General features: G+C 43.1%; 1 protein-coding gene and 1 non-coding gene across 2 annotated transcripts; both read left to right on the plus strand.

Moving 5' to 3' along the window:
* The first annotated feature begins 3,162 nt into the window (after window positions 1–3,162).
* On the plus strand, window positions 3,163–3,234 carry Trnad-guc (transfer RNA aspartic acid (anticodon GUC)). Its single transcript has one exon. It is a non-coding gene; the product is annotated as a tRNA-Asp (tRNA).
* Window positions 3,235–9,162: 5,928 nt separating this feature from the next.
* On the plus strand, window positions 9,163–18,205 carry LOC145459126 (uncharacterized). Its single transcript, XM_080337754.1, has 11 exons — window positions 9,163–10,199; window positions 11,579–11,826; window positions 12,214–12,810; window positions 13,170–13,459; window positions 13,524–13,632; window positions 13,697–13,797; window positions 14,077–14,194; window positions 14,483–14,659; window positions 14,725–14,798; window positions 15,467–15,524; window positions 15,597–18,205. The coding sequence occupies exons 1-11, from the start codon at window positions 10,034–10,036 to the stop codon at window positions 16,062–16,064; spliced, it is 2,406 nt and encodes an 801-aa protein (XP_080193880.1). The 5' UTR covers window positions 9,163–10,033; the 3' UTR covers window positions 16,065–18,205.
* Window positions 18,206–18,217: the final 12 nt, after the last annotated feature.

The raw sequence follows: 18,217 nt of genomic DNA on the forward strand, positions 1-18,217 counted from the left end.
TGGTTCGAACCCTCCCGCATCCACATCGGCGATTGGCAATACGGGGAAATTAATGGTATTGGATTTTGTCTTAGTGATTTGTGTAACTATAAGTAAGTCAATGGAGAATTGGATGCATATATCTGATCTCATTGAATTTAGTACTTTACCCGGCTATTAATTTTAACATGAATGTATTCCAAACAAAGCAACTCATAATATATAACGTTCATGTGAGGTTGTGAACCACAACACGAGATAGTATCATCGTATATGATACGATGAAGAAATATTTGACGATTTAATTGGCGATCTAAAAGTAGCCTACGCGCAATTCGTTTTATATGAATTATAATAACCCGCTACATTTATGAAAACATATGTAGCAAACATCGTCACGCAGCGCGATCAACAATTTCGGGATGTGACATGTTTTGTTGGATGTTAATTTGTTCTGCATACTCATTAAGGATATGTCCTACTACCACATAATCTACGGCGAAGCCATTTTTCTTCAGCGCCCCCTTATCGCCCCCTTGAGCCCAGCGCCCCCCATATCGCCCCCTGAGTGTTTCCGCCCCCTTCAAATCGCCAGCGCCCCTTGGGGGGCGCTGGTGGCAAGGTTAAGAACCACTGGTATACACTATACAGGAATGAAGTGGAACATAGGTCATGAATTGGGCCATCTGTATTGTGAGCTCTGGTGATTGCTACTTGCTAGGGTTTGCAATAGATTCCTCCAAGGGCCGGATGAAATCATCTGGCCGGCCGTGTCTGGCCTGTCAGGCTTGTGTTTGACAGCCCTGCTATACAGTTAGGTCGGTGCGGCTATCTGTTTATGTGTTTTAATCAGGTCCGAAACAATATTTTTTCTCCCCCTTTCCTCCCAAAAAGCACTGATCTTGGGCCCACCATAGGGTAGTCGATGTAACTTGTTGGGCACTTACTATATGCATTTGGCTGTTAAATTCTATGTATGAATTCTGTCAATAATATTGATTCTTCGGTATATTAGACTACTATAAAATGCACCAGCAGGTTGCACATCCGGTGATTTCCAACCTTTTATGCGCGCGACCTCATTTCCCACTTGAAAAGTCCCGTGGCAAAGCTCAAAACTTGATAAGCTGATTACTAAAAAAATTCAGCTTGCCCAAACCTACGCACGGCCTAGGAAGCTGATTACGTCCAACATCATCGCGATCTCCAGATAAAGGCGCCACTGTCTGTGATTGAAGCATCCAATCAGTCTTAACCAACTCTAGGAATATACCGTTAGCTTATAATTGCGATTACAATCAGACTTATTTCAGTAAATGATGGTTATTTATATTTATTTTGATTGCATTTTTGCGAGGGTGGTGCCTGGAGCCCATACTAATATCATTATACGTTGCATTAACTCGCGCGCGGCGCGAAGAACAATTTTGAATAGCGTAAATCTGCTTGAATATAATATTGTTTATGTTGATTTACGAAAAACGTTTGAGCCTGCTTCAAGCCTTCAAAATTCCGGACATTTAGGCATATTTTAGAAATTCCTCCCGGACGCAGATTTTTCAGTGAAATTCCGGACATGTCCGGGAAATTCCGGACGTATGGCAACCCTAATCTAAACCTAAATATGTGAATAACAACAGTAAGGGATAGGCGAGAGCGTTTTCTCTGCAACCTGATAGCCGTTGCAATCCTACATTCTGCAATACATAAACTTTTTCCTTTTGTGAAATACAGTTAATACAGAAAGCTCAACGAAAAGGATGAAACGAAAAACATAAAAATATTTAATTTAAGGTCCTAATTTTGGTTTTATAATCTCTATTGCTCGTCCAATCTACTTGGATTGTACAAGATTGAAATGGGAACTGTATCAGCAAAACTAAATATGTCACTTGAAGACAACATTCAGACTGTGAAAAATCAGGGTTAGATTCGTGATTTTGATTGGGGATGCGATGCAGATGTCCGCGGATTAAGTTTCGCAAATATGGAAAACCTACAAGGCTAGCTGATTGCGTTGGCGTTCTGTTTCTATTCACATTATCCATCTTCACATGTAGGTAGGCCAAGGTGGGTGTCCGATTCCATAGACAGCTCCTAGTCGCTTCGACATCTTCCTTTCTTTTCATTGTATTGCATTTTTGTGGTGTATTGAACTGATAAAATTGCTAATAAACCAATGATGATGAGGTTATCTATAGGCTACTCCTCGCCATCTGTTCCAGGTAAGCGCTGTCTTACAAAACCCAGGCTGTGCTTCAAGTTAGCAGATATGGAATCACACATAGAATATCGACCTGGTGTAAATAACTATAGCAGTCGAAAACACCATAAAAGCCACAAACAACAACAACGCAGGCTATGCAAGTTGCTATCATGTAACACGATTTAACGTAGCTATTATGGATGGAGAATATACATAACAGCTACACCAGTAAGGGAATGCTCCGCATTAGGTATTGGTCATCGCTACTATACAATTCATGCAACACTGTAAGTTTCCGAAATCGAAAGCGGATTTCATTGTGCTGCGATTGTCTGATTGTTAGCGAATAGTGAGTGAGGCATATTCGATTGAGCCTCACCTGGATATTGTTTCTCTGCGCTGCCATTGAACGTAACAAAGCCGAATTTCACATTCCTTGGCGATTGTGAGGGGGTTCTAGTGCTCTAAGATGGCTAATATTCGGATTTTCGGGATCGGCGCCCCAATAGCATTTGATAGATACCGCAGCTATTACCAATTCTGAGATGTTTATTATGAATTGCATTGTCGTAGGTGAAGTACGACCCGCCGGTGCCCCACCTGCGCCTGACCACTCCTTTCGCGCTGTATTTTTGAACAATATATATATATGAAAATAGGGAAGGCAGTGCCTCACTTGCCTCCCCTGACCACGCGTCACTGGGGGTGTGGCAGTTACGGTGCTGGTCGTGTGAACCTGAACAATCGCAGAACTTGCATCCTTGTCCTCGAACTACCATAAAATAGGTGCGAATTATACTAAAATTACATTATGCCTCACTAAATAAATGCGGATAACGAAATTAGAAACGTAGAATGAAATTTGTCGTCGTTACTTTCATTAATCGCACAGTCCTGAGTCCTGACACTCGAAACGCATATAACAAACTAAATCAATTTGAAAGCATTATAGTCAAAATTACTATATTCTATCAGCTTCCTCGTTAGTATAGTGGTGAGTATCCCCGCCTGTCACGCGGGAGACCGGGGTTCGATTCCCCGACGGGGAGCAATTTTTAAAATTTCTATTTACATATAGATATTTCTATTACTGTGATATCAAATCCAGATACTAAATAATATTTTAAATACCAGCTGAAACTATGGTATCGCAACACTCACAAGAAAAAAAAAGTTGTCTCAATTGAACTTGCAACTATATGGCTATTGTATTATGCATATTTATAGAAAAAAAAACGAAATAAATTGTATATTCACGCTTTCGGTTTTAATCTGTCATAATAAGTTGATAACTACCTTCAGATCACATAATTCACTCTTACCGGCGGTACGGGAAACAATATAAAAAGAACAGCGAGATCATTAGTTGAAGCGTGAGACAGACAAGTCATTCCGCTAGTTGGCAACAGACGGTTTGATTGGGAAATTAAAAACAAACTTATTCAATTTGCCTCTATTGGTCTACACTTGCTTCAACATCAGTAGGCTAAGGCTACTGCCGTTTTTGAGTGACAACTTTATTCATTGACGCGATTATTTTTACTTTTTGGTAAATCATAGAAAACCACTTCAAACGCTCTCAAAGCCTTAACAGTGGTTCTTCAACCGTGGTTAGGCGTAGCCAGTCAGAGGGCGAAAGCGGCATGTCCTTATGCCGAACCACTGACATAAGGCCTCGAAAGCGTTAAACGGGTCACCAGAATTGTTGATTTTATTATTGGTATTGTTCTCCCGAAAATAAAAAAAATAAAAATACGCATAATTCACAGAATTGAGATATGAGACAACGTTGGGATGTTTTAGTATGCGGGGTGTTCAATGATCGTCAGATTATATTTTCATCTGAACAAGACGCACGCTATGTACAATGCGACAAGACACAATACGATGTAATGAACAGATAGGAGAATGCCAAACTACCATGCAGATGCGGTTGCAGTTGCGGTCTCTTAAATTGGCATCCACCTCGGCCTAGTGGCGGATTCACAGTTTCTTTTTCGATGTTAATCTCTATTCCGCGACTTTCTCTTGCTCTTTCCATTCTTTGTGGATGTACGCTTTCATCGGGGCTATTTTCGCCGTAAGAACAGCGACGCGGGGAAAGAGGAGCCCAGAATATCCACCGTAGCGGAATCGAACCCTGGCCGTCTGGGTGGTAGGCGCTTATCGTCACACTACGCTCCCCCCGTGTTGTGCAGCCTAATGGTGTGGGACGTTGAGGCACCATATGAGAGAACGTTATATTCGTAGTATCCATCTAGGCCGTTAGGATGCTTTAGTATGAGGGGTGTTGTACAGCCTAAGAGTGCGGGACGATGAGACACGAGCATTCCGGCTTCAGTCATCTTCGCTCCAGGACATGCCACTTATTAAGTTGAGTTTAACATAAGCGGCTCCGAGCAGCTCGCTCCCAGAATGATAGACAGCTATATAACCTAGACCAGTGGTTCCCAACGTGGGCGATTTGGCGGTCTAGGGGGGCGAAAATGACGAAGGGGGCGACGGGGGGCGAAAATAGCGAAGGGGGCGATAGGGGGCGATGACGCGTTAAAACGGCTGACCTTTTTTTTTAGTCAACCCACGGAAATTTAGTTACAAAAGTGTGTCAAATTAGACATCGAGCCGAAAATTTGACCTTTTTTTTAGTCAACTCGCCTGTGATTACAGTTTGTTTGCCCAATTTTCGATACACAAAATTTGGGGGGCGATGATCGGTGTTGACCTTGAAAAGGGGGCGATGGGTCGAAAAAGGTTGGGAACCACTGACCTAGACCATGAGACGCATGTTGGTCGAAACCTTCGATATTGATGTTTTCATACACCGAATATAGTACTGACCTAGCAATCTGAGCCCTACTAACTATGTCCAAGTGTACACGTACAGATGCACACTGCACATATGAAAATATTGCACCCCGTGAAGAAATTCAATAGTGCCATAGTATATTGTGGTGTGCTGTACCGGCCCGTGGTGTCTACGACACTGTACACGTACAGTCGTCATTTCTCAATATGTTTGTTTATTTGATTACGATATATTTGTTGACCAAGGTGGGAGTTTGATATATTGACTTTGCCAAGTCGTTTCGTCTCCATCACTTCATCCCTGCATTGCGATTCTTTCGTATTTTGATTTAAAGAAAAAGTAACAAATTGACACTGACACTGGAATTTAATTTTATTCAAATAACAAATGACGCACTTTTCCTCATAACTGCCATTTCTTTTGAGTTTCCTGTACTTTTTTGTTAATCCGTGCTTTGATGAAAAATACCACATAGATATATTTGTATTTGTGAAATCGTCGTGCTACAACGGTGTGAAAACTGAAAAATGATACGGCTATATATGACAGTGATTATGTAAAATATAATGTAGCCCTCACAAAAACGAGTGCTAGGGCGGTATTATCCGCTGGCTCGACAACCAAAAATTTGTCATCACAATAATATACAAAAGCATAGAAATTTTCAATTTTTTACACCGCGCGGTCTTCCTCTATGTACTTTTATATCTGGGGTTGCATAGGGTAGTGTTTTAAACATAGGCTTTTAAAAAAAATTGTTTTTGTTTTCAAGTTGTATAATTATGCAATAATTGTGTTAATAATTTCCAAAAAACGCGTTGTATGAGCCTGCGGAAGATTACCACCCGGTACAGCCGACGCATATAGGATGGTTGGAACCATCGAAATAGTCGGTTCAACAGCTATAGTACGTAGATATAGATAATTGGTACGGAATGAATGATCTGATGATGATGAACGCTGACCGTAAAATGCTGCATGGCGATGTAGTCCTGGTTAAATATATTTTTGGTCCGTATATGACAGTATGACAGGGGTTGGACGTAGGGTTACCATATTTTGGAAGTCTAAAAAAAGGACACTTTTTCAAAATTCTAAACTTGCAAAACCGGTGGAAAATCCTGAAAATGGTAAATTTTACCCCACTTCCTGGTCGGTTGACTATAAAAAAGTTCAACTTACTCGCTCAGTGCTCAGAATACAGTTTTTCTTTCACTCAAAGTCAAAAATGAGGACGTATGGTATGGTAATCCTAGTTGGAAGCGTATTTCGTCAAAAGAGCTATATTTACTCCACATTTTCAATCATCAACATCAATCCACCATGACTATGACGACACAATTGAATATTCATGACGCTATGGCTTAAAAAATGTTTTAAACGAGGGCCTTGTTTTCAACATTTATATCACAATTCATCCAGGATAATTCAATACTGACAACTAGCTCTGATACATACACAATCCACATCATCATCATTTATTACAATTTTCTTCAGTTCGGAACACTATAAGATCACGATACAACTAAGAGGTAGGAAGGATTCAAAACAACTCAGAACATTCTTTTAATCAAACGCCCCCTTGGTCTACAGATATTAATAAAAGAGCACGTAAATAACACTCACTAATGACAGTTTGTCAGAAACAATGGAAAAATAAAACCCGACTTGTTCCACGCATCTCGCTCCTATCTCTTGGGGTGAGAATGACATGCATGCGGGTAATTAGGAGGCGCCGGAATGCCAGTATAAACCGAGAGAAAACTGCATATGGTGATCGAGAGAAACATAGGATGTGACGTAAATCCCATTAGGATGACTGGTTTATTTAGGTGATTTCATTTACGAGGGGTATTCAAATGTCCACATTGTACACGTAACGTTTGAACCATCGAAATAACAAGAAGGATGAAATACTTTCGTTTATTCTGCCTCAGGCGTGTTCATATTCAATAGAAATGTACCTTCACTTATGAAGATAAGCGAGAGGAAATCATTTGTCTCCTGCGATGGGCAGCCGGGATGCATTCTAAAATTGCTAGATGACTGGTTTAACTACCACTTGTGTAGTTTATTAAGCCTTATCCATATCGGAGGGGTGTGAAGCAAAATGGTGTTCACAAAGAAATCGTGAGTGGAGGACTGCCACAGATGTTAGTCCGCCAGTCACTCCATATGTACTGGTTACGCGTTTGCACCGGTTACATCCCCACAATGAATATTAGCACTGAAAAACCAGGGTGGCAATAAGATCCGGTTAACTATATAGAAATTAACCAGGATTAATGAAAAGCAAGCATTGTCACGTCTTTCAGCAATGTTTCTATGCGTATGGACATCAGGCAAACCTGGGCGGTTCCCGCATATTGCAGAAGCAGATGTGAGACGATCCTGTACACATGCTTCATGCATTAGTTAGGAGGTAGTAGGTAGAACTATAACGCGTAGTTAGCAGGGGGTAGCAAACGTGGCAGGCATTTACCAACAATCGGAATATGAAACTTGGGTGAACAATGGGTTCCGATTCATCAAAGTTATGGATGTATCTGTTTCTGATCGCATGCGATCGCCGATAATTGCGCCGTGGGCTTTAACGAAGACTTGACAGTAAGAATCTTTCGCTTATTTAGAATGGAAGGGAATTTTCAACAACAAAGCAACATATTGTTGCGATATAATAGAAGCAATATGAAAAATGGATTTTGTTTCTGTTGATACTATGCTTTCAATGCCTTTCCCTACCCATATATTTGGGTTTGAAGTGGATATGGTGAGGAGCTTTGAAAGCAATGTTCGTAAATACGATCGTGGAAAGCTTTTGTTGGATCGACGACCACGCGAGGCTGGTCTCGTTGTAAACAGCTGCGATAAGGCTAGAAATCCTAAGTTGCTATACGCGGCTTCCGAGGATATATAACAGGAATACAACCAAATCAGTAATCACCCATGATGGGTCGCGAGTATCCACTGAAAAATCAACTGCTATAAGCACATAACCGATAAATCCCACACTGTCAATGAACTATAAAATCGGATTTATCCATTTTGAAACTGAGAGCCCTATTGAAAATCAGGTTGACGGAATATAATTAGTACTAATCAGAGAAGGAATCGCATTACTTTTGCTCAAGGAAATGGGTCAGCAAGACCAGTTAGCATCGCTCCATGAGCCACCTTCAGAAATATAACCCCGTTTTAACCTCTTCGCAAATTAGTTGAAGTAGATCGTTGCGTGCTCTTGACTGGGCGCATGTTGCCTATTCAGTCGAGTCTAGAGTGGATTGCAGAGCTTTTAGCGTAGGTATTTTGAAAAGCGAATCCACAGGATTGCCAGGACAACCCGCGTTTGTCCACTACAAGGACTCACTTCGATATAGTCTGTCAGAATCAAATCGTGTGAAATCTTACCGCACGAGACCGCGAAGAGCGGTTTTGTTTGAAAAAATTGTGTCAAATAGACAATATGAAACGGGGAGGTGTGTGTGTTATAAATGTATCCGTCTTCCACGAACAATGGGGCAGGGTGAGTCAAAAGCCGTCGCAATTAACAGGCCTATTCATGGAAGTTCGCCATTATAGGGCAATTGATAGCTTACTTTAATTTTTTGTCTTATAGTCTCGTCGCAGGTATAAAAAGACTTTCAAAGGAAAGGCAACAATGTCCTTTTAACTCGACACTACCTCAAGGGAAGCAAGGGTCCCGTAGTCAACAGGTTCTCATGCAACACGACACGACCCTGGATGACTGGCCTTTCTCTACATTTCGTTGTTGGTTACTTAACCGACTTAAATCGACGAATACTAACCCATAGCGCACCTTGTCACGGTTAAAGCTGATATCTCAAAACTGTATCCAAATATCCGGAACATATTTATGTGATCGGTGATGCTACGCCGGTTAAGTGAAAAAACGGTACGTTTCTGTTACAGGGGTTTGATTCTGTATGGGGCTCTTTGTGTACGAAAACTTCGCGAACGCCATCCATATGCCTAAGCAAACCGTAGCGTGACGGGTAGGCTTCGTACAATAATTCGAAGAAGGTCCTCCGAATCAACATTAGACTCAATGTTTGTAGAGAGATTTGGGGCAAGTGGTGTGTTTGAGCACTACCAGAGCCACTCGTTAAGGAAACATCGCTCTATCACGCGCACTGACGTCGTTCTTTTACGATAAGTTATCGCGCAGAGGGTTGGAATTATGTCGGGCTCCGCTCGCGTGTCGTAATCATATGCGCAGGTTGACGGACAAAGTATTATCAAAGAGGTCCGATTTCGGCCGTTTATCTCGACAAAGAATTGAATTTCTTCGCTCCGTTACTTACGCCGACAGACTATTTAGTGCTGCCGAATCGTTATTATGTTAGGTAGGATTAGCGTGCGGCTGTGTATTATTCCACGGCCTCTCTCATTAACCAGATAGCTGGATAAGTGGGCTGTCTGACACAACTTTTGTCTAGTTACTCTCTTGTTGAGAATCGTGGTTTTTCAGCGATTTTATGGGACGCAGCGTTCGTTGATCAAATATCCACGAGCATTTTCGCTGTTTTAGAAGGCCGCGATTGCTATCAACGCGTCTGGATGTGTTGAGCTGTCGTGAGCAAGGATCTGGTTAATCGGGCTATACACAGCCGTTTACAGTTGATTTGGTGCTTTTGTTGACGGTGGTTGTTTTGTGCGTACGTCTGAGCTCTCCCCTCGATGACACAATGCGACGTTGGATCTGGAGAGGCGAGCACGTGCTTGACGCTATTCGAATTTAGGCCGGCGGTTAGGAGGCACGCCGTTCGAAATGTGCGACGGAGCGTATACGGAAAGCAGATGCGAGGAGCCTTTTCAAAGCATTTTGAGCGCGCAGTGTAATTGGGCCACAGCGAGTGCCTACGCATAATATCGCAGTAATCCCTGTATATAGGAAAGGCAGGATGTGCTATCGACAATCTATTGCCACTGTGTTTCCTACGGATAATGTAACTGTGTTTTACCATTGACGCAGAGGATAACGATAAAGTGTAACTGCGAAACGGAGCGTGGTAGATCGTGAAATGAACCAACGCACTAGATTCTGTGTACTGTTTACTGGGACAGAGGATGGAAACCCCGTGAAAACAAGGCTACTGTATAACGATAGCTGCAGAGAAGACATCATACAGATATGGAAACAAATACACAGCGAAGATATACCAATCGGAGCGGAGCTCATTATTAACGGTATGTTACAGGTTTTAATGTATATTGAAGCCCTTTCATATTATATTATTTTGGTCGGCATATCACACGCATTATCACGCATGATTGTTTGTATATATTGATACTCCAACTTGCTATTCGGCACATGATTACGACTAACGTCGTAGGCGCGGGTATTGAGCAACGAAAAGTTTTGATATGAACAGGTGTTTTGAACACTAATATGCTGATTATTTACGAGGAAGTGCGGTGTAAGCGAAAGCAAAGAACACCCATGTGTGGTATAGGCGCGTGGTAATGTAGTTGATACTGTGATAGCCCTCAAGGATCTCCGCGAGACGGAATCGATGACGATGCGTTCCCCTAGGCTGAATATATTTACGGGGGATTAAAACGACATATTGCAGTGAATTGACTTTTGAAAATGGTAATTGCAATAATTGCGAAGAACTTCCAGCATTGTCGTTCTGAGTAAGCAACGAGCGATGAACCTTCTAAACTGCATTATCGCGCTATTTTGATGCCTCGCATGAGGAACGCCCTCGTACCCGGTAATTACACAAGATGATGGTCAGACAGCTGCTTAGGTGCGCGTACCGCTAATTAATCAAAGCACACGCGAAAAGTTGCTAAGTAAGGAAAACTAATTCCAATCATATAGTTACAATAATCAGAATAATGCAACCGCGTGGTTTTAAAATTGAATACAATACCATGGAGTTGAGGCAAGAAGTGTGCTTCCCTTTTGACGCCTCAGTGACCAGGTGTCTAAGGGTCGGTTACAATTGACCTACGATGTCTCCAATTGAACCCGTCTGCCTTGTAACCGAAGCCTAGTTTACCGCGGCAAATCAGAAGGTGTCGCTAACATCTGACGATCCGATTAGCCAATGTCACCGGCATGACACAAATGTATATACCAACGCCGTAAAGCGGGAGTGACATCATTCGCACTCTGCTTTGTTCATCACGCCGTTAAAGCCTAATTATATTAAACGTGGTTGATCTGCGTAATTTATTTTTCTTCGCTGATATTACGCACGGCGCGAGATAATGTGTTGGCGTTACTTGGAAGAAGTGACACGGTTTGTAGATATCGGGGTCGTATCTGACTGATACGTTGTATTCTCTCAGCCTAAATCCCAGAGCGAAGTGATTTGTACCTTAAAGACCTTCCCCATTTGGCTAAGTGTGCATATTCATTCACCTACCTTCCCAATGCCGTCATTCCCCTGAGGTTCACGGGGTTTAGGTTTTCGTCAAACGCCGTAATGCCTTGGGTTTGGAATAGAATTTTGTCCGCTTGATTGGGTTTTACTCTAAAATATCAGATATAGTGATCGATCTTACCGCATCCGGGCGAATTTCCTGTAGGTAATCCGAGTTTTGATCTTGTTTAGAGAATTGCGTTTACCGCCTTGATGATGACGATGATATATCCGCCTTTCTGGCGCAAGCTGAGGACCAGTACAAACTATTGCCTACCCAGCCTTTACGAGTCAGGCTGGGTGACTCAAAAGAGTATTTCAAGCATCGTAATTCTACACCACCAGTCACGAATACCCCGACGTCTAATTACTCGACTTGGACTGGATTAGCCAACGGAAACCGAACTCCTGATAATCAAGAGAGGAAACAGCAAAGACCAGTAAGTTATTGTGACACAATATTGCAGCCAGGACTGCATTGTTTACTGACAACGGCATAAATTCTTGAGCCTGAGATGCACTCCCGCTTTGAATGCCTTGTGAATCATAATTTTCAACGTATCCGGGCTGAATTGAGCAGTAGCAAGAAATTCAAGCGCAACCACAAGGTCTATATTTGAAGTGGTGATTTCTGTTACGTGTTGTTTGTAAATGATAAATATTTGCCGTTGTAACATGAATACCTGGCCAGGTTACACCCTGACATGGGAACGCGCATATGCTGTATTATCCTACTTGAAGTAATCTTCGTATGAATTGATCCAATGCAATATGACGCTAATGCTTATTGCAAAGTGTAAACTCGCGTAATTACCTCTTGCTTTTAGAATTCTTCTGGTGACGTACCACTAAAGACCGTCGATGTGAATTCAAATGATAGCAACGGATATCGTAACTCGCCTGATCAGCAATCACCACCACGAGTTCAAGCTAATTGTATAACAACCTCCCAGCAACAATTATCAGATTGCGCTGATTCTTCAAAACTCAACTCCGATTCTTCTGCGTGGTCGACTGCTGCAAGCTCGCTCATGATGCTGTGTCGGTATCGAGGCGAAACCATGCCAAAACAGCCTGCGAAATCCCAGGAAAACAGCATTGAAATGTCTAGAGCACCTGAATATAACACAATCGGTGGCGCAATCGACAGTATAGCGGGTGCTTCGGTGCTGGGACACGCTGGGCACCATTCACACGCCGAAAAGACTAATAGACGGGACCCTGCTGGCGATGCGCAGGCAGCTTACGCTAACCAATATTTGGCTTACACAAAGCACCTTGCGCAATCATTGGTTAGACCGCCACAACTTCTCCCGGCGGAGAGAGAAGGCACTAATGCGATGGAAAAAGATCACAATCCCTTATCCTTGAAGCCGCCGACTTCCTTGCCTTCACCATATTCTGCGCTCATGAACAATATGCAGGTAAGATATTTTGAGCTTGGGGTAATATCACCGTGTGTATGATGGCATCATTACGGGGTGCGGTAGTTTCACTCAACTTCCTCAGCGGCAATCAATGTTTTCTTTGCAGTTTCTCGATCCGGTAGCTGATTCATAGTAAGCTCTGGTGCGGGTTTATGTGAGTCAGCGTGTACTCGGTGACTTATAGAAACTAAGTTTTCGAGAAGGCTACTTACGGGTTGAAAGTGTTGCCTGGCTTCTTCCCTCTGTCATTGCAGCGAATTCGGGTTGCGTGCGTGTTTCTGTTTGAATACTCTATTCCCGGCATTGTATGTATAATTGTATATTCGTATGTATCCTGTATAGTTGTGAAATTTCAGCAGGAACAAAGAGCGATGTCCAACAGTCGCAATGCGTCCGCAAGCTACATCTTGCAAACCATATTCAACAATCATCTCCGAGGAACCTTGCCGAAACCGGGCCACCCCGACCCGAACGACCCGACGCGATTCGTACCCCCGCCATTTATGGACGAGAACTCATCCAGGGCTCTCCTGCTTAACCAGCAACAGAGCCAATTGAAATCCCAAAACGTCAACCCCGCCGGTCATCCGTTTCAATCGCCTCGACCTTCAATATTATCGTCATTAGCACTGTACAATAACAAGAAGTGCGTATTCTTTCGGAATCGCGTTTCGATTGCAATTCATGCATGTACTTTTCTACCGTTGCAGCCTGTTGAATTATATGTACGGACCCGCCGTCGGCGCTCTACAAACCGGTAACAACACAGGCGAAAAAATTGAAGAATACTCCAAAAAGACTCACAAGAAACGCAAACGCGTAAGGCACCCCGCATTGTAATGCGATTTGCGTTGTACCACGATATGTTTTGTCCTGTTTTAAGATGACAGAAGACGGTAAGGGCTCCGATTCGGCGAAACGCATGAGGAGTTCGATATCTCAAAGCAACATTGAATACCACTACCAGAGGGCTCTGGAATATAGGTAAACACAGGGGATCTATAATATTCATCCGTATTTGTTTGTCGACCAGAGTTATATTGTTTGATTATGGTGGCGTAGTGTATAGGTGATATCAGCGAGAATAAGCCGTTTTTAACTCGTTACATGCATCCCTAATTTGTATTATTGAGTGACTGTTTATGCTCCATTTAATAATAGTACTATCGTGCATACGCTGTCCCTGTAAAATACCAGGGAGATGATGAGTGAATATTTTGTGTGGTTTATCTCTGTTTCTTCAATCGATTATTATTTTCCCAGTCAAATGCCTGAAGAGGAACAGAAACTACAAAACTCAGCGCACAGATCCCACTGGAAACACTTGCTTTTCGTGGCGAAAATCAGTCCCAGGTTCATGGAACAGTTCAAACACGCAAAGGTGATGCGTCATGAATTACTTGATGTGCTGCGTCCCTTGTTGATATCTGCCAGATTACGATTGTAAATCATGGAATCCAGCGCCTGCAGCTGCGGCTTCAGTACGGTCTGTTTAAACCTATGTTGCGTTAAACATCGCCTACTCAGCTTTATGCTGAAACAAAATATTGGTCGGCGCGAGGCCATGGAACTGATATTCGCGGTTTGGATTCGATACTCTCCCCTTTACTCAATACTTTAAACCTTTTGTATCGATCGCCTGCTCAACTTCGTTATTTTCTTGCCCCAGTACGATGAATGGTCTTCCGAAGCCCGCGATATTTACGCCATCTGTCAGCCCGACAAGTACATGTGGTCATTCTTGACCTTATCAAAACAAGGTGATTTGCTCTGCAAACGAATGATCACAAGAATTGAAGATCTGATCAACAAAAGCCTCGAGGAAAGGCCGGATTGGTGCCCGGATGTGGGTTATTTATTGTTGCTGGCCACGTGAGATTGCTGCTCTAAACGTTTATTGCGTTATTTCAGGATGAAATGCTGTTCAGGGCCCAGTCCCGGGCGAAAGAAAGGCTAAGTCAGCTACAGAGGATTCTATATTCCAGGTAAGGAATGTGTTTCATCATCTCCTCTGGAGGTGTGCTCACGGAATAGTGAATACAACCTCTTCAATTTCAATCCGCAGTATCGCGTTTGCGTCCCATATAGATGTCTTTGAAACTATCTCCACTCAAATATATGATTGTAAAGAGATAGATAGGTGTCTACATATGTATCATACGCCTTATCGATCGAGGATCGTTTTTCGAAATTGTTATCCCGAATTCTAAGACTACCGCAGAGTATAATCTTGTTCAAAGACTAGTTATAAAGCTACGGTGGTTGCAATGAGAGTACTCATGAGTCAAGGCGCGGCAAGACCAAATCAATATGTGTGGTACAAAATGTGTGCTACCTCAGCATGCCGATACGTGGAAGTCGTTTCATAACAAGTCCAACCAAGGGCAGAGTCAGAACGGGGCGAAAGGGGTTCGAATTTTCCCTCCTTCAAACAATCGCGAGAATTCGACCTCTTAACGGGGTGATAATGCGACGTATCTTAACCGCCATGTATTTTTTCCGTGTTCGTCCCGTAATTTAGGTCGTGCGTGTGCGCGGCGCGGCCGCGTGTGCGCCCGCGATCGACATTTCATTGTCTGGTATTTCTGGGGTGTACGCTCCATCTCCATAATTTCGATTGAAACGTCATTGAGGGTTTTCGCATTTTCTATAGATCAATGACGCAGGAAGCAAAGAACAATGAGAAGGCAAACAATAACAATATTGACAAGGTAACGTTACACTGCTTACGGTTACACGCATGGTCGACTCGGATTATAGCTTTCACGCTGTTTCTTTTGTAGATGGCTTTGGTGACCGCCGCATTTCAACAGAGACAGCAGGAGATACTGGAAAATCAAAAGTTACTGATGCACGCCGCTCATTTTCGTCAACCCATCCAACAAGGACTGTTGCAACACACGCAAGAGCCGGCCCGGCACAGCGCACCGCCCGTCGTAGCGCACAACTCGCAGGGCAACAATTCCGCTTCATCGCTTACGTCATCACCAGTGTCTATGGCTTCTCCGGCGGTCGATGATAACGGCAGCGCCAGCTCCGGATGCTCCACAAGTCCGCCGCGGCACGAACACCAAGCCGACACTGTCCAGCCGGTAGCAGAGGATAAAGAAGCCGGGGTATCGCCAGGCGTAGCTGACGATCTCGAATCACGTGACATTTCCCCGCTTCCTTTCATTAGGACCGAGAAAGGCGCACTGTCGTCGCCGCAAAAATGGGCGATGACAAAGATTGAGCAAGTTGCCGATGTGTAAATAGCAAGGCGCCGTGTAAATAGCTTGGAGTTTCTGTAAACTCAGGGCCTTGGGTTAATATGTAACCAGGCTTGTGTATCGCGAATTGAGCGCACGGCGGCTGTTTTCCGCCGCTTGAGCCGCGCAGGCAAGCTATGACGAACCGCGAGCCGCGCGCATGGCGAGATACCGGCGCCGCTCTGTACATAACGAAAGTTCAACTCTTGACGATCTGTACATGCGTGCTGGAACACCCACTTTAGTCGCTCTCTGCAGGATGAGACGCCTCGTTTGCTGTCATAGATTTGTTTTCTACGTTATTTTTTCACGGTTTTACATAGTCGACCCGTACTGCTTTGAGATTGTTCACTCGTGGAGCAAAACCCTGACAGACGAAATTGCTGAAATTGGAATAACTTTTTAGCGGATGCTACCATTGTAGTATTTGCGTTCATGCGGTAGTATTTTCGTTCAAGATAGCAGTAGATTTGTTCTTCCATCCACCTTTAGCAACTGGCGAACAGGAATTAATGTTCGCGCGTTAAGACGACGTATACAATCATGGCTAGAATATATTGCTGCTTTACCGCTGTAAAATCTCATCTGTCAATCATCGTTGTAAAATCCTGGCCTACTTCTGTTATGACATTGAAAATCACGTTTGCTGTTCCCTTTGCACATCAAGTCAATTTCCGTAACGGTAAATTCGCGCTGAAACCAGGCACGAAGCAATGCGGAAGCTTGGAGGCAAAATATAAATGTAACTTGCCAATCGCGTTACTATGTTGAAAAATCATATTGTTGTTATCTTGGCAATGCTCCAAATATGCATTGCGGACTCTATGAATCATGATGGCGTCAGTGAATTAGCGATGTCACCTCTAACCTATGTCAAATTCATGAATCCGTCTGACTCTTACCTGACAACTGGACCCATGTATGCTTTGCACCGTAATTTTTCAGCTACGCGCATAGTTGAGATCATAGATAGTTTTCTACACTTTGATGCTGTATTGTTTTATATGACAGTAGTTTCAACGTTACAGTCGTTACTTTTTAATAAGTCAGTGGTAGTGTCGCTAGTGTTTTTATATGTGGTCGTTGCTGTTGCTTGTCATACTTATTTTCTCCGCATTTGTTCGCATGCTTACTAATACTTCTGTGAAATCGCTGAAAAATCATACTTCCGACTCTTACCCCCGGTGTCGCGCGTCTTCCCGAACCCCCAAATGTTTTCCTACAGTGCGCCGTCTGTTTGTACTCGTGTAACCAAAGTCTTTAGATCCGTAGTTCATTTGGAAAAATTTGTACAACACGGGCGTACGTCTGGCCGGTGGCGTGTCTGACCGCTGATCTAGTCGACGGGTCTCATCCTCCAGTGTCACGTTTAGTTTTAATGCCACCAATTATCTACCTACTATTCACGCGTTTTCTATGCACGAAACTGAAATGCACTGAAAATTGTCAGCGTTATTCCGAAATGCGCTCACGTCTATGGGAATAATGCTCGATAAAACCCATGCGATTAGTTGTTAAACCTTGCCGACAAGAATGAATCTGACTGGAGATTTTGACACGCCCCGCCCCCGTGTGTTCACTACTGTGCTTCGTTATATTTTGTATCGCTGTGTTCGACTAAAACCAGAATCATAAGTTTTCTACTTTCGGCACAATCCGTGCAATCATCGGATGTACTCGCACGCGCGTTAACAAAAAGTACTCGGCTACTAACAAAACGACTAAACAAATTACTTTTTTTAATCGAACATGACTGTGCGTATTGCGAACGATCATTCCAACGTGGATTGCTGTGACGCTGCTACATACTTTGTCTATTTTCTTTGCTTTATGCAATTTAATTTTTTCGCTTTTTTATCACCAAATAATTGAAACTCGACAATATTTGTCCGAGGAGGCGAGTCAATCACTTTATGGTGAAGTCGCGTGGTGGATTGATTTCTGTAATTTCGGTTCCAATTGTCGGGATTTTTCTTATTTTATTAAAAGTGGTGAATTTGACTAAACCTTTTCAAGTCGTGAGGCCTAGGTGCTAGTCAGGTGCCTTGTGACTATCGGGTTCGTTTGTGACCTGTGCGACCCGTGTAAAACTGTGTTTGATCTTTAAAGCATTGTGCTGCTAATGAAAGAACGACTTTGCAATATCTTCTGTTGTG

This window comes from Botryllus schlosseri, chromosome 16 (genome assembly GCF_051294905.1).
Source record: "Botryllus schlosseri isolate E-star chromosome 16, Bs_hap1, whole genome shotgun sequence".
NCBI classification, from domain to species: Eukaryota; Metazoa; Chordata; class Ascidiacea; order Stolidobranchia; family Styelidae; genus Botryllus; species Botryllus schlosseri.